The 17,393-nt window shown below is 40.0% G+C and overlaps 1 protein-coding gene across 2 annotated transcripts; it reads left to right on the plus strand.

Moving 5' to 3' along the window:
* Nucleotides 1-549: 549 nt before the first annotated feature.
* Nucleotides 550-16,338, plus strand: Sec8 (exocyst complex component secretory 8). Of its 2 annotated transcripts, none has more exons than XM_022080327.2 (15): nt 550-842; nt 1,806-1,967; nt 2,445-2,614; nt 4,742-4,907; nt 6,618-6,838; nt 8,583-8,745; nt 9,921-10,193; nt 10,274-10,495; nt 11,651-11,968; nt 12,669-12,889; nt 13,508-13,739; nt 13,866-14,054; nt 14,622-14,789; nt 15,169-15,375; nt 16,037-16,338. In XM_022080327.2, exons 1-15 carry the CDS (start codon nt 783-785, stop codon nt 16,202-16,204), a joined length of 2,940 nt encoding a protein of 979 aa, XP_021936019.1. In that variant the 5' UTR covers nt 550-782; the 3' UTR covers nt 16,205-16,338. The 2 variants fall into 2 exon arrangements, with proteins under 2 accessions (XP_021936019.1, XP_021936020.1); XM_022080328.2 differs by lacking the exon at nt 550-842 and adding an exon at nt 925-1,051.
* The last annotated feature ends 1,055 nt before the right edge of the window (nt 16,339-17,393 follow it).

The raw sequence follows: 17,393 nt of genomic DNA on the forward strand, positions 1-17,393 counted from the left end.
TACTTTAAAACTCTATTATCCATACAAATGAATTGCTCAAAAAATTACCGGAAATTCGAAATTTGCCGTTATAGTATCAAAATCCCAGCATTTATTTGTTTCTTCTTGGGTTACTATGGCACGCTGTGAACTAAATATTTAGTGTCCAATGATGATTAATGAACAGTAAATCAGAAATGCTGTGAGAGGGTGCGGTAATATCGAATTGAAGATACTATCCCAGCGTTTCGCTTACGGGACTGCCGTCTTCAGGTCGAGATTTGAAACCGACACCTCCCAAACGCGGAGTGTCGACGACACAAAAGCGATGGCAAAAGACAAATCTACCTTTAGACCAAGGATAATACCAACCCACCAAATAACCTGTGTTGCCATCATATTTTGTCATAATTTTTCATTTTTTCTAAAATGTCACCGTATTTCTAATGACACAGCTATTTTATTATTTAACACGTCAGAATTGTATACATTTAATAACATGCTTAATTAAAAACTTATAATGTAAGACCTAGAATTGATTAACACTAAATTTATCATGAACACCAGATGACCAGTCATCACATTCTCAATCACAATGAGAACCTCGGATGCGAAGGAACTATATGGCATTTGTAATCTGTGTGGCTATAATTAGTGATTTGAATGAAGTTGGTTCATGAATTTGAGTTAGTGTGATTCACGGATTTCTGCGTGCAGTTTACCGATGTGCTTCCTAACATGTCAGATTATTGATAATACATGATCTGGGTTTAAGTGTCAAATGTCAAAAGAAAATTAATACAATGTCAAACCTTGCACCACCCACGAAACCCCCTCGGGGAGTTAAACATCCGAAAGAAACTGTAAGTTGTAGTTATGTATGTAGCTCAGCATTAGGTAAATTATTTGTGGTGTGTAGCATGAAATAGGATGAGCAATTTGTCCATGAGTGGAATTACGTTACTTTTGAGGTTAGGATTCATATTTAGTATAGGTTTATTCCATAGCAACAAAACACATCGTAACCACCTTGGATTTTAGTGAAATTTGATGAAGTTTCTGTGTCTGATAAGTACGTATTGCTTTTAAAATTTTACCTTTCTTTATCAATTATAGAGATACAATATTTTGAAATTTTGAATTTTCTTTCATTCCAGAATTTATGGTACTGAAACATTTATAACTCTGCCCCTAATCCATGTAGGATTCTCATTATTACATAAATTATAGCTCCAAATAATTATTCGTTCATTTGATGTCACCAATTATGCCATTTTAGGTCACTTTGGTCATTTTCTCTTGGCCTTAATTTATCATAAATGTATCTTAAGATTTATTTTAAAATGTTCCAGAACACTCTGCGTTCATTTAAGTACCGTTGTGGACATTTTCATGTTGGTTCATTAATGGATGTCGGAGATTTTTTTGCGAATATTGTGATGCACCACTGTATGGTTACTCATGTCCATACATGTTTAGACCTGTTGCACGTTATGTATCTGCCATCTTTACAGTTGAATTTTGGTATAATCAAGTTATAATTCATTCTTTGGCAGGTGTTGGAGTGGCTTTGTTATGATTATAATGAAGTATTTTTTTAAGTTTAAATTGGGATCAGACACTACAGTTGTTGAAGGATTGTGTGTTTTAAATGGTGTTGTAGTTGACGTTGATCCTCAGTGCCCTGTGAAGACTGAGGCAGCAAGCACCTCTGAAATGTCAGTAAACTTCTACCAGACTACATGGTGAAATATCCCGGAAGAGAGCCATCTTTATACTTTCTGTTATGAGAACTGAAATATCACTGAGGATGTATTTATTTTCAGAGTGGGCTGCTGATGTCTGTCATCCGTACACTGTCAGCAAGTGAATCAAATGAACAGAGGGACAGAGAGAAAGCCAAACTAGAAAAAGAGTATAAACGCAGTGACCAAAGGTTGGATGAACTGGTGTCACTGCATTACCAGGACCACACACAAGTCATGCAGGTGGGTATATGGAGCACCCATAAGTCAATTCATGTTGTCTTTGAATTAATCAGACCAGTTATTCCATACAAATAAACCTTGAAGTAGGTCACTATGACTAATTCCTCAGCTTTTCTTCATCATTATACATAAACACCTTATCATATGCTTGTTGACTTACTTACAGACCTACATCACAGATAGGCCATGCTTTGCCATTTTTGTTTATATGGTTGGACCACCTGGTTTTTGGTCTACCGGTATCTCTTCTTCCTTTCAGAATATCCAAGTCCAGAACATTTACTGATTCATTTGTCTCTTTTTCTCCAGACTTTTAACCATTGAATTAGTTATTTTATTATTATTTTTATTGTTTCTACTTTCTGCTTAGTTGTATTTAACATCGAGATTTTATGCCCGTGAAGACATTACTGCTATCATTGTATGTAGTGTTAGTGAAGATATTTTGCAATCATCACATCTCATTTGATGTTCTAGCTGTTTGGAAAGCTTTCGGCCCGAGTGACGACATCTAGAGAAAAGATACATGCTGTTAAGGAGAACCTGCAGGCATGCAAGCTTCTGCTGCGCTGCCGTAGGGATGAGCTCAAAAAGCTCTGGCTCGAAGGCATTGAGCACAAGCATGTGTTGCAGCTGCTTGAGGAGATGTGAGTGTTCATTAGTGAATTACAGTAGAGGTCATGAGTTCACCTACCTGCAACCTTTTTCCTTGGAAAGCACATGTTGAATATTTTCATTTATAACATTTAGAGTCACATTTTAAATATAGCTTCTAATTTAAGCAGAGAGACTAGGTGTAGGAGACTGCCGTTGCAATCAGAAAAGATGAATACGCATAATCTCTTCAATTGATGATGATATTTGTTAGCTGGCATTGAAGTGTGGTGGGTCAGAACGTATGAGTACATTTTATTTCCCACGTTTTTAAGCTGCAAGCTTCAAATGAAGAATGGAATGTCAAGAATGAATACATTTACCTATATACAAAATTTTTAAATAGCTGGTCTTAAAAAGCAGATCAGTTAATTTATTTTTGTTCTCAGTTCAGTTATTTTATATATTTGTTTTTCTTTCTAGAAAATCTCCATAGCCTATGTCAAAGAAATGTGGTATAAGCTTCATAACGCCTGGATAAAGCATTATATTGCTATGCATCATAAAATATGGCTGGTTATAACATCCTAAAATTTACAGCTATTTCTTATGTTTTTGTCATCAGTATTCAAAATTAGGAATTGGTAGAAATTACTGTAGTGAATATTTTTATTCCATTATTTTTTTAATTGTATGAATTTATATGTGTATTTTGTTGTGTTATTTCATGGCATTTTGCCCTTCTCACTCACAGTTCAGTATACAGGAAGCTATTGTGAAGTTTCCTTTTTTTAATTTATTGAACGTGTATGACATAACACTTGCTGGAGGCGTGTCATGAGACTTTGAACCACTGAGTGTTTTAGTTTCAAGTTCTGAAGCTTGAAAACCATTTCATTACATTTCTTCTGAGTGCAAGACTTAAGAATAGCTCCAAGGCAAAAACATAGCCAAAGAATTTAGTTTGGACTCTGACTGTGACCCCTACATACCTGAAGACATTTCTCCTACGCAAAGTAACACTGGCAGGGAAGGGGAGGAGAGGACTGAGACAAGCTACAGACAGTCGACTGACAGTGCAAAATCTGAACCTTCTGCACTTGTGATAGCTAGGATTGTAAGGGGTCCCAGTGGATGGCCTCCTGAGCTGGTCATGGAAGCCCCTCGTGCACTCTCTCAAAGGATGTAGGAAGCATCTGTTACAGCATTTCCAGTCCTGATCTCGCTACTAGGCCACTACACTGTCCTTTTCAGGACACCGCTCAACCCCAGCCAGTCCTTATTTCCACACTCCCTGCTCCTCCTCATCATGTCCACCCACCTCCCATACGTCTGGTGATTTGCCTGCTGGACCCCGAGGGGCCCTTATAAGGGTTGCTTTCTTTGTCTTCCCCCTTTCGTGTCCCTCATCTTCCTGCTGGCTATGCTTTGGCATGCCCCTACTCCTGTTGGCTCCCAGGCCCTCGCCTGATCCTGACTCTACTCTCCACTGGTTCAGCCAAGGCTCTGCCTTGCCTGACAGTTTCCTATATCTCGAACTAATTTCACACAAATGGCTTACTCATCACCCTCATGATGAAGGCAGCATTTGCCTCTGAAATGATGGTAAACTTCTACCAGACTGCATGGTGCTATAACCCGGAATACAGCCATTATTGTCGTCTCTATTCCTTGGGATTCTTACCAAGTAGAAAATTGCTGTGTAGCGCGATTTGAGGTTCTCGCAGCATTTAAAATGATAGTGGTGTCCTTCGGGGTTGTGAGACCATGTGGACTTGTTGATAGATGTTTCTTCAAAACACTGGTATCTACCTACATGTATGCACAGAATCACAACCCAGAAGAACAAAATTTTCATTGTTATACAGCATCAAAATAGTTAATTCCATGGGACAGAGTCGTTCTTGAGAAGCTAATGGTATGTTTAGCTGGTCAACAAGTTCCCCATCTTTAATGGAATCTAAAGGCTTGTTATCATGTATATAATATGTGAAGTGTTATAATAGTATGAATTTTACTTGTAATATGTGTAATATATTGTATTATTAAGACTTATTCTACACCCTGTTGTCATCTGACTAACTTTTGGATCCGTGGTATGGAATAAGCTGTATATATGTATGTATAGAGACCTGTAACAAGATCCGTTACTGTTATGCCACATGTTTCTTTTGTAACAGAGACCAGCTGCGTGAGGTGCCTGCCCAGCTCACCGCATTCCTCGCCAAGAAGCATTACTTGCATGCCACACAGCTTCTTGTGTCTGCCCTCTCTTTAGGGGATGGTAGCCTGGAGGGGGTGGAGGCTCTGAGAGAAGTGAGGACAGAGCTTCAGGCAAAGAAACAAGTGTGTGTCAGTGCTGGCTTCTTTTAATCGCATCCCTTAGCCTCTTTCAAGCAAATAGCGGAACAGTGTGTCCTTCTTGTTCCTTGCCCACTCTGGTTCTCAAGCTGAATTTATTTAGAAAATTTTTATCTGTCCTTACATGTGAGTACTGGGATGCTTCTGCTTGGCTTCCAATGTGCCACACATATTTAACCTTTTATTTGATGTATACTCCTTTTGAAGCTAAGCTAGTCAAGAATTTACCCCTCTGCAGGTAGTGGTGGGGCTTGTGTGGTCATATGCTCCTGTGAGCTATGCTGGCAGTAGTGTAGCTACTGGTAGGGCCTCCTGTGCTGGACAGGTCAAAGGTGATGACCCAGACAGAAAGGGATATCCTGGTCCTCCAGGTTGGGGGTTGGGCATAGGGCTGGCATCTCCACCCCATAAAAAGTTTTAACTGTTGAGAAGCTTTTAATGATTGCAGCCAGGCAGAAACATTTGAGATGACCTATAAAAATTAAGGATTTACAAGTGGACAGTGGGTGTTGGAAATTGGAGGCGAAAGTCACAGAATTGAGACCAACGGAGGCCAATCGTAGTAGAGGCTAAGGTTCATCGTGGACTGTAGCGTCCGTAGAAGAAGAATATATAATTATTATAAAAATGTGCAGTTTTATAATATTAGTTTGTAATACATTCAACAGATGACATATACAGATCATATTTTAAAGTGCTGGAATTAAAATGACATTATATTGGACATAAGAAATGATGTAAATTTAAGATCAACTGTCCTGTTTGTTGATGACATAATATTGAATCATTGTAGTTCAGAATGGTGTAAATCAGATAGAACTTTTACTTTTAAACTTTCAGTTTGAAAAGAGGTTGCTGGTTGCGCAAAGAAGAACCAGCAGTACTTCTGTTCATTGTATTCTTCATTTGTCAGTCACTGCTGTTTCTTGTGGTGGTGTTTGTCTGAATGTACTAAAATTTTGCAAGCAGGTTTCTCTCACTGCACATCTATTTCCTGGTAATACATTACCTTTACTACCCCTTCCTTGTGACGTTATGCCGGCTGCAGATATATTTAGTTGATTTTGGGTTTACCTTTAGCAGGACTTGGGCTAAAACATATTTCTGAACTGTTTTTGAGTAGTGTTAGTGTTTCAGTGCACATATTTCTGTATTTGCTCTAATGACAGATATTTATATAGAATACCAGAATAGAATAGTCATATCATATAAAAATTAGGAATTTTAAATGGTATGTTGTCTTCATGTAAACATTGTTAATCCTTAGCAGTCAAAGTGTATCTCTGTAATGTTTGAACATTTAGTCCATATCTCAAAGAAAACACAATACATCTCCATTATAAAGATCCGTTGCTTATTGTGTTTGAGAAAACAGTTACTGTTTACTTTGTGAATCATACAAAACTCATAAAGATATTTTGTGGGCAAAATTCAGAATTATTGATTAGGCTTCAAAGAGTTAAACAGAGTTTATAATAGTTATTGATCTTGGACATGAGGTCCAATCATGACATTTAAGGCCAATAAGTGTTCTGCAAATAGAAACTTTTGGAATGGTAATGAATCCAGTGTTTTCTTCATGTTTGTCTTAAACCAACTATGATATGAATCAACAGAATGCTCTTGCCATGTTTCAGTTTGTTGAGTGATGTGGTGTAGCATGATCTGAATCATATTTTGTGTTTGTGGTCACAGCAATTGCATTCTCGGCTGCTGGCGGAACTGACACGACATCTGTATATTGTGTCGACACAAGATGTGGTAGCTCTGCGCAGGCAGGGCAGTGGCCGAGATGGTAACCCTCTTAATTCACCTTTCCAACGTGCAGGGGAGCTACGTGGATCTGCGCGAGTATCAAAAACAAGACTGACTTTGTTGGATGTGAGCGTACCATTCCCAAATGCTTCTTCACCCAGGTAACCAGCACATTATATGAATTAGATGGAATGGGCTATGGGTTAAGTTCCTAATGTGTGCTGCCATTTGACCTCTACAACTTTCAAAACTGTAAACTTCTGGTGTGAAATTTGAGGTTCTCATGGCAGTGAGTGGAGCTGGGGTAGCTCAGTTAGTATAGTGACTGGCTATGGACTGGATGACCGGGGTTCGATTCCAACGGGGAAGAGGAGTTTTTCCTCTAGTTTTTGCATCCAGACGAGCTTTGGGGCCCACCAAGCCTCCTATCCAATTGGTACCTGGGTTCTTTCCTGGGGATAAAGCATGGCCGACCACTAACTCCCATCTAGTGCTGAGGTTAAGAATGAGTAGGAGCTATACCTCCTTTTCCTCCAATGCCTACATGGCGTGAATCAGGACAGCTTTACTTTACTTTTTTATGGCAATGAATATGAAGGTGACTGTCTTCTGGGATGCTTTGTCATGTAGTCTGATAGATACTGATTGACATATCAGAGGAACATGCTGCCTCCATCATCACCATGATGTTAAAGGCAGTAAGCTCATCTGAAATGCCAAGCTACGTGTTGTGCCGGCACCCCTTCTCACCCATATTCAGACACCATGTTATTAACATTGCTAACATTAATTGTAGTCGTCCCACATCTAGTGTGAAGCGTGGGATTGCAACTGGAATTTTGCCGACAATGCAATAGCAAGGATCACTCCAACTGCGTGCATCAGCATTTAAAGGGTCTTAGTGACAGGTTGAACAAGGTATACACGTGTCTTCCATACATGGACGTAGAATGCAGAACGAACAATGTGACCATTGAGAAGCGCTAATTTCAGGGTGGTTCCCGGGACGCACATCATCTTGAGCATCCTTAGAAACTCTATATAAGGTGCAAGATTATTGTCTTGCGTAGATTTTTTACGGCAGTAGTTGCAGGTGGAACCTGTGTCGCTTGTGGCCATAATGTGGATATTGTTCGTGGTAATCTGCGGCTGGGGTGAGTAAAACTCGTTGTTTGTTCTGTGGCGACAAGCAAGAAGGAGCTGGTTCTGGTTCGGAAGGTGTATCTCTAAATTTATGTAATTATATTAGTAGCATAGCAAATGGTGTTTGATTGAAAGGTAAAAAGTACTACTCCCCCACCCAATGGCGCCCATCCTATCAGTCCTGCCAAGAGGGTTAACCGGTGGCATAACCTACATTTTGCAACATTGCAGAAGACAGCCGTCTTATTTTGTGAAAGTGGCACAGATCTTAAAAATAAGGAATATCTGGGAAACAGTTACTGTAGTGACCTTTGATAGAAACAGGATAAAAATATTAAATGCATGTATAGAAATGTTTATATGTTTAACTGTTTAATACGAGTAACTAAAGAATTGTTATGGGTAGGCACATGAGTTTTGAAGTGATATTGATTATAAATACAGCCTACCTGAAGCTTTTATAATATATTTGTTCTGAGATGATAACAATTGCAGATGTGGTTACTCTGCAAATCTTTGAGACTGTATCTGACAGATTTAAGATGCTGAAAGTCTGTACTAATTGAAATGATGCACACAAATGTACCACTAAATTGAATAATTATGAACTTAATCCTGCTAGAATTATTTCTCAGATTTCTTGTACAAATATTTGGTTCTTCAGAACCGTACCAGTGAGGTATGTGTGTTATGACTCTCTTCTGAAGGAACAATCCTCGAACCTCCTGTTATGCTTTTAGTGATTGCTATTGGCTGTTTCAGGGTTGGCATGAATCCTGGGCCAAACCACACAACTGCTGGTGACGAGTCAGACAATGTGGAAGAGGATGTGGATGCAGCGGATCCGGAGGCAAAGTCACAGCACTTCATGGCAATACTGGTAGAAAGCATGGCACTACTGAATAGTGTGCCTGACACTGTAGAGGTGAGGACTTCTTTCAAAGTAAGATGGAACTTGTTGGGTTTTTTTTTACTGAAGCTTCAGTCAGTAGATGAGGTCAGTGAAGGACAGCAGGATAATTATTAATCCTTTGAAACCAAAGCTTATCTAAGTAATATTTAAGAATTCAGTCCATATTGCAGAGAAAACACAATACTTTACCATTGCAAAGATCAACAGATTAAGGAAATAATTGCTGTTTACAGTGAAAATTACATGAAACCCATAAATACAAATGAGTTATTGATTATTGAAGTAGGTGGGATATACAGGAGGAAAGGTCAATATTCTGGGAAGTCATAGTATCGGTCATTCTAAGCAAAAAAGTCTATATGTATATTTGTCCTATTCCGAACGGTTTCCAAGATACAGCTATTTCACTGTACAGTAGTTTGGATTTTGCGCCCAATATTGTCCTTCCCTATTGGATGTTATCGCCCGCGTAAACCAACGTCAAGGTGCACTCAGGCGAGCAACACGCCATGTCCTCACACGAGTTGCAAAGTGCTTTGATATTGACGGTGGAATTTTTGAAATGTATTATACTAGGTAAACTGTACCAACTTTGTCACTTGAATAATAAATACTGGTTTTAGAAACAGTACATAATATCTCTTTCTTATCAACAACGGTACAGTGAAATAGCTGTATCTCTGTCATTCATAATTCAGTAGCCAACTAACAAGAAAACTAACCCTCTCACATGCCTGACCTCATCAAAGGACTCATAGAAAAACATTACCTTGTATATGGCCATTCATGTAGTGAAACATCTCATAAAGGACTCTGAATGTTATTGTCTGGAGAGGATTCCTGGTACCAGAAATAAGTCTAAACCTCACAGACAGTTTTCAGAGTGTTTTCCTGATTGTATTTGGATGGGTACCAAACATGTCTCCACTTGTGATCTAATTTCTGGTGTCCAAAATGCTTACAATCTTCTACTAATAGGGTGAGATTATAAATTTATTTTGTGTGAAATTGTATTTAAAATATTTTATTTATTCCATATAAAAATTATCAGTCAGTTTGAAAATTTCACTATAAAAATTAATGCGACATTTAAAGATACTGTCACAGAACACAGCAGGTGGAGAAATTTAAATTCCCTCTATGGGGAGCTAAGTGGTTCTTGACCTGGGTACAAAACCCTGTTGCAGAGCATCAAGATACAGATGCAAACGGAGCTGCTAGCGATTATCAAACGCACCACCCGGCAGCTACTTGACTTGTCTCAGCAGCCAACACACAGTCTGGGTGCACATTCAACATCACTGCTGCTGGAACTTATGCAGACGGTGTTTGACCAGTTTCGACAGGTGGCTACTGCACATGCATCTGTTCTTCGCAGTTTTGCTCGTGCGGCAGATAAACATCACATAGATGTGCGTCTGTATGAGATGCCAGATGTATGGTCCAAAGTGCAGGCTGTGGTGAGTGCATGAATAGTGTTTTTAAATATACAAAAGGCAGAGATTGTGGTACATTTGGTAACATTGTATTGATACAACAGTTACAGCTCCTGCTGACTGACTATCTGGACATCCAAAACATGGCTGGGGATCCTCAGCAGGCTCCAACATCCTTTTCAGAGTCCACGAGTGACATCTCAGTGTACTTTGCTCGTCGTCGTCCGCCTCGCCAAAAGAGGGTTCCACTGTTCAAATTTGACTATTCATCACATGCACTCAGCATCAACAGCTATCTAAAGGAGCAGCGAACTTCCAGTGCCAAGGTAGGTTGCATATCATCTTTAGAACTGCTCTTTGGATTTCAGTGAAATGTGGGGAATCTGTGCTAAAAACTGTTTGTGAGTTTTATTTCTGCCCAAACAGGATCACAGTGACTCCTTTCATGTAAGGCTAAATCTTGGCCTTTTTTTTTAATTTCTCAAAAATGACTCAGTGTAGACCTGCCAAAGAGTTTTGAGACTAATTCAAAAACACACTCATGCCTTCTTACACATTATTAGAATTTATCCCCTTCAAAAATAGTCTTTTTCCAGTGATTGTGGTACTTCTGAAAGCTTGCCAGGACTGTTATTTTTGTGTCATATTTTCAGTTACTTCCTTAATATTGTTAAATTTTCTGCCTTGAACATCAGCTTTCAGTTAGGAAAGAGAAATCACAAGAGATCAGAGTGGTCGAGTTTGAAGGATATGGTACCACAGGAATAATGTGTTTCACCAGATGCTCAGTTACACACAGGGTAGTTTATGGATTTGTGTTATAATGAAGGAGCCAGGTGTGATTTTTCCATGTTTTCAATTTTTCCTTCTGACTGCATCAGATGTGCTAGATCCCTTGTTAGAAAGTGTAGATCATATTTACCTTTGGGAAGGTATTCTTAGTAAACTAGGCCTTCATGATAGAAAAATGGCAACGATATGATGAGATTTGATGGGATCTGTGATACTTTTTTAAGGTATACTGAAGTGAGACACTTGTTCTTCATTTCTGGATCATAGTTATAAAACCAGTACTTATCACCACTGCGATACTAGCAGGGAAGTTTGGTTCCTCTGCATCACAAGAACGAAGGTTGAGATACATAGGAATATTATGCTTTTGATCAGTAGGCAATAAGCGTGGAACAAATTTCACATAAATCACCAGTGTGGGAGGTTTGTTGCAAGCATATAATATGTCAACTTTGTTGGCAAGCTCATGTATTTTCTAACATTGCTTAGCATATAAGCCCACATTTCATTTGAACTGTGGTTATCAATGAAGCAACATGTTGACATCACCCATGATGTGGCATGAAGAAAAAATTTGGAATTTTAGTGTACTTCAGAAAGTACACATTTCTAACCTTGTTGGTTAATAGGATTGTAACGTCCATAAATGTTTATTATACAGCATTGTACCTTACTTGTTATGTTGGCAGGAATATAGTCAGGCTGGGCAGTCAAGGCAGCGAGAGAAGTTGTTGGTGTGCACTCCAGATCCACGTAACATCACACAGATTTTCATACCCCTCATGAAGTTCATTGAGGAGATTGAACATGCCATTGGCTGCACCCCAGGAAATCCATGCACTCTGAATGCATTTCTATCAGACTACATCAAGGAGGTGTTCCTTGGCCGCCACCACATGATGGTGGCTGCCAGCATAGAGAGCGCCACCAAGTCTTTGGATGCGTGGCGTACCACTACCAGTCCTGAGCTCATGAGTGATCTCGGTTTGTCTCGGCCACTACTGCAGGTATTTCAATCATGTACCATGTTTCCTATTTTGTTCTAGGCTTTTTTCTTTGGTTCTGAAAGAAGAAATATCTCTGTTTAATGTAGATATAAAAATACTAGCATTGCAACATTGTGAGCACTTGAAATAGGAATAACATTAGTGCCATTCAGTGTAGAATGTTGAAGTTTTGTATGTTCACAGATCTTAGGAATGGCATGCATGTGTTGTTAAGGTTACTTTTAGGAAAATAGGTAATAACAAGATGATGATGCAAAATATTTTGACAGTGATAATTTATTATTATCATAATCTGACGTGTAGAATTTGTATGGTGACAAATTTATGACATTTTCACTGTTAATATGACAACTTCTGAAACCTGTAATGTCTACTCCTTCAGAACCCTAAACTGTACCATACCAGTTGTGAGTGATGGAAATATGCAGGATATGATTTAACATAATTGTCATGTAACATGAGAATTATGGGAAATATATGCAACTTTTTGTCAAAAACTGTGAAGGGCTATCATCTTGTGCTGAAATTAAGAATGTGTAGAGGGACACCCTAAAGACCTTCACAACATGATGCATTGACACAGACAGGTTTGTGATTTATAATAACTGTTTGATGCTGTGGGACCTGTGAAACATATGAGACAGAGAATATGTTGTTAAATAAACCAAGGTACCTGTTGAAACCCACTTTAATTTTACAGAGCACTGTAATGGTGGAACGCTGCATCCAGGATCTGCGGGAACTGATGCAGGCACTGCCGGTGTATGCAGAGCACTTCTTGTCTATCATCTGCAACATCTTGCGCAACTACCGCGAGACATGCCAAGCTGCATACCGTGGAATTGTGCAGCCTGACTCGGAGGACAAGCGCATCTGCAGTGCTGCCTGGCTCAAAGATGAAGACATCAGCCGTTTCATCAAGTGAGTTGGTTGGGTCAATCACGTTATTGTATTGGACCATCAAAAATGGTGAATGGAGATCAGAAGACATCTACTGGTCAACAGGGATTCCACATCTCTGCAAGTGTGTTGGGATTTTTCTCTTTAACGCCACAGTGTCCAGAACAGCTCTGAGACTCACCCATCCAGTCCAGCGAGTGCCACACGCTGTATAGTGTCAATGTCTAGAATGCGTGGAGTTATACCTCCATCTCATACTTTTGTCATAGCATTATGTTAAGGCACAGGGAGATCACTGCCTTCTACTCTGTACTTTTCAAATCCACTTACAGCTGACTTCAGGCTGTATTGTATGAAACTTCAGATGCCCTGCTCCTAAGAGGTTGAATTTCAGTAGCCGAACAAAGCGCAGTTCAGGTTATGAAAATATACCAAAAGAATATTAAAATAGGAAAAGCAGTGACTAAGCTTTAACTAGACATAAACATACAGACATTTTTGAGATAAGAGCATTTTAAATTAACAGATTTGCTTACTATGCCAGGAAGAAGAATTGGTCTTTCTTTCTTTCTTTTGTTTTCTTTTTTTTCCCCCCAGATTGAATTGAGCTCATACTTTTACATCTGATACTTTTCACAGATCTCTACCAAACTGGACAGACCTGCAGGCACAGAAAGTGACATACCGTAGACGCCGGCCACTCAGGCGTGAGGAGACGACGGAGGAGGAGAGCCCAGAGGACGTCCGTCAGCGCAACATGAAGGAGGCAGAGATACTGGCCAGCAACCTAGGAGAAGGCGGCATCAACGCACATGAGATTCTGTCAGATGTGGGACAGTTGAAGGGACTGGCACAACTTCAGGAAAGCATGGCATGTATAGTTACAGTTTGGAGCATGTGTGTCATTGACAGCTGTGTGCACTAGTATGGTGCACATTCTTGCAAAGCTGTGTGCACACTTGTCATGTACAGCTCACACTCGCTACCTTTGCTGCAGGAGTGGTTCTCAACATCCATCCTGCTGTTTGCATCAGAGCTGCCTAGCGCCCCTGCCTCATCTCCGAGGGTGCACGTCGCCTCAGTGGGTATTCCGGCCATGCCAGAGACCTCAGTTCGAGCTCTGATGCAGCTAGCCCAAGAGTTTGAGGAGCTTGCCAACACATGTCTGTTGGTGCTACACCTTGAGGTGAGCTGCTAGATGAGGTATGTGACTGTATCAAGTTCATATCTTTTATGTGCACGTTTCTTCAGGAAACTTGCTATATCTTTGTCCGTTCCTCCTACACATATTGATGAGTTATTTGGTGATGTACATCACAAACATGCTTGTGTCTTTCATAGTATACTGTTGAATATTAATTAAGTACGTGACCACAGCAGAACGCAATAGCACCAGATGATTCACGTGACTTTGCAAATCAGACAAATGGCTGCTGAGGCTTGAATGTGACCTGCAGGCTGAAGTCTTTCTGGGTTAATGTTTTCTGCTTTTGTTGGAAGTGTCCTTTCAGATCTTGTACTTCGAACATGCTTTTTCCTGTTTATTTTTTAATATTATATAAAATTAGTTTTCAGTCATAGTAGTTTGTTTTTGTGATTGATATTAACCTTCGGTCGTCAGTCCTCTGTATGTTACCGTTTGTCTAGAAGTACTTTATTCTTAGCAGACTAAAAGATAAAATGAATGTAACATGTCTCACAAGATCACAGTTAACATCAAAACACGTCGTTGTCAAGTCTTGTCCTGTCATAGGTGCGAGTGCAGTGTTTCCACTACTTACTGCCGCGCGCCAACAACTACAACCGTCTGGTGGGTGGGGTGGACTCCCAGGAGCCAGACCCCAAGGTCTTGGAGCTGAGTCGTGTTCTGATCAGTATTGATGAGGCCATGAACTCGAGCTTGCAACCTCGCAAGTTGAAGGTATGAACTCACTAACAGTCTGTAGTCTGTCTGTCTTCATTTCTTACTGAGGTATCATTTGTATTTCATGTTCCTGTAATTTTTGTATTGTAATTTTACATAATTATCTCACTTATATTTACAATAACCACCACAAATATCGTACGGCAATAATTTTACCATGATGGATCATCCTGCGATAAATCCTTCATTCTTCTCTTCTCTTCCTCAAGTAGTCTTCTTGTGTCTGTATCCACACTTTCCTACTTTCTTTTGTATATATTTCCTCACTTGATCTCTCCACTTTGATCTTGGTCTGCCCAGTGGTTGTTTGTTAACATCTAAGTAAAGGATCTATCAGGGATGTCGTTAGTTAAGGACAATTTTCCTGTCATTGCAGTACATATTTGAAGGCCTGGGCCATTTAATTGCCAAAATCCTGATAAGTTCTGCGCAGTACATTGACCGCATCGATGAGCGCGGCATCCAGAAGATGTGTCGGAACATCTTTGCCCTGCAGCAGACGCTCACCAACATCACGATGGCTCGTGAGATCGCGCTGGACCACGCGCGCCACTACTTTGAGTTGTTCTACCTTGCACCAGAGGTCAGTTTCCCATTTGGAAAGTCCTTTGAAGGCTCTGCCCTTCACGTCCCCTCGCAGTTTCCTTGTGACAGTCGCATAATGACTCGGTGTCGTTGAAGATCTCCTTTCTATGTTAAGACATGGATATGTTTGCACTAGAGCAGGGATTCTCACCCTTTTTCGCCAGCGCACCACTAATTCTAATTTAACGCATTAAATGTACCATTAACCAGATGCGTTCAGGGAAAACTTATTTATGTTAATATTATCTTTTGATTTCTTACTTACTTCACGTACCACTCAACATTGGCTGAACAGTGTGTACTGGATATGAAAAAAAAAGTCTGTGGGGAAGTCTATTGAACCAATCCACACATGGCCCCATCTGCATGCCTTAAAAATCCATGATTTTGCTCTCCTTAGAATATCCCAGTCCAGGCAGTAGGTTACATCACTCTGTCTTGTCTTTTAATCAGATCATCCCATCACGTATCAGTGTTATATATTTGTGCTGCCATCTATTAGTGGTCAGACAAACTGAACCATTATAAGTAGTGTATGGAGTGTTTTAACCAGTTTATTTGTAGTGTGAATGGTATTGACGTCTGTGGCGTGGAATCTTTTACAACGCTGAAGTGGACCACATGAGCAGAGAGTGCATTACTGAAATATGCTATTACAGGAGATACTGAGTGGAGTCATGGAGAAGGGACCGCAGTTCTCGGAACTCGAATACATGAATGCTTTTCAGCTCGTTCACCGGAGCCAGGCAGAACCCGACTACGGGGCAGTCAACACCCATCTGAGCCGTCTGTCGGACATCTTGGGAGAAGTGGGTATCACTGTGTAAGGGATGTTTGAGAAGAATTTGAAGATTATGTGTTGCTTCTCTGTTAGGATATGGAAATAATTGTACATATTAAAATTGTTCATATTCACAATGAACTTTCTGAACTACAAATACAAGAAAATGAAAACCCCGAAGCCAGTCTGCGCTGTAGCGTTACGTGCTCGTAATAATACGATTGCTCGATCCTCCAACCTTTCCTCATTATTTTCATGATTGCATTTTTCATGAAAATTCCTAGAGTCGGAAGTTTCAGATGTCATTCAGGTGTTACCATGTTCTTGTAGCTCAATTTACAGATGGCTCTCATAATATGGCGTCAGTAACGAACAGTTTAGAAAACATATGAATATATTAAGTAGTGTCTCTGATATGTAGCTAACCATTGTTTATTGCTAGACGGTGCTTTCCGCAAATGAATGAAGCACTTGCAGATGGTGATTAAAATGTAATTGTAATTAATTAAATAATTAATATTGAGGCTGATCCTTAACCGAAACACATGAAAGCCTCTTGGCTTTTCTGATTGTACCGTTTGTACTACCAGGTGCACCACAGCGATCAGATCGTCATGTACATTATCCTGCAAGCTATTTTCATCTTCTGTGGGGGGAAGACTGATCTCGCAAGTAATTAAAATAAAGATTTTGGTCACAAGAGATATTACAGGCCTCATACACATGAAACTGTCTCAGAAGTGATCCACTGGTGATTTTTTATTTTATTTTAGCAGTCATGAATTTTGGATTTTATTACTAGAGTTTTTCATCATTTCAGCTTTTATAGGGTATTAAAAATTTTAAATTAACTACCAGTTTTGTTTCGTGAGCCGGGGTAGGTCAGTCCGTATAGTGACTGTCTACGGACTGGGCGACCGGGGTTCAATCCCCGACTTCGGCAGAGGATTTTCCCTCTAGGCTCTGCGTCCAGACTGGCTCTGGAGCCCACCAAGCCTCTTATCTAATGGGTATCTGGGTCCTTTCCCGGGTGTAAAGCACTGTCGGGGCATGACGACCAGTCACCCCCATCTAGTGCCGAGGTTAAGAATTAGTAGGAGCTATACACCTCTCTTCACAAGTGTCTACATGGCGTGTAGTGGGACAGCTTTACTTTTACTTACAAAGATGCTTGTGGCAAAAGGAATGCACAGTATCCGTCAGAAAGCTTGGAGGGATGGAATGACTTGGGAGAC

This window comes from Zootermopsis nevadensis, unplaced genomic scaffold (genome assembly GCF_977971745.1).
Source record: "Zootermopsis nevadensis isolate Lab colony 2312 unplaced genomic scaffold, Znev_1.0 Znev_ptg000022l, whole genome shotgun sequence".
NCBI classification, from domain to species: domain Eukaryota; kingdom Metazoa; phylum Arthropoda; class Insecta; order Blattodea; family Termopsidae; genus Zootermopsis; species Zootermopsis nevadensis.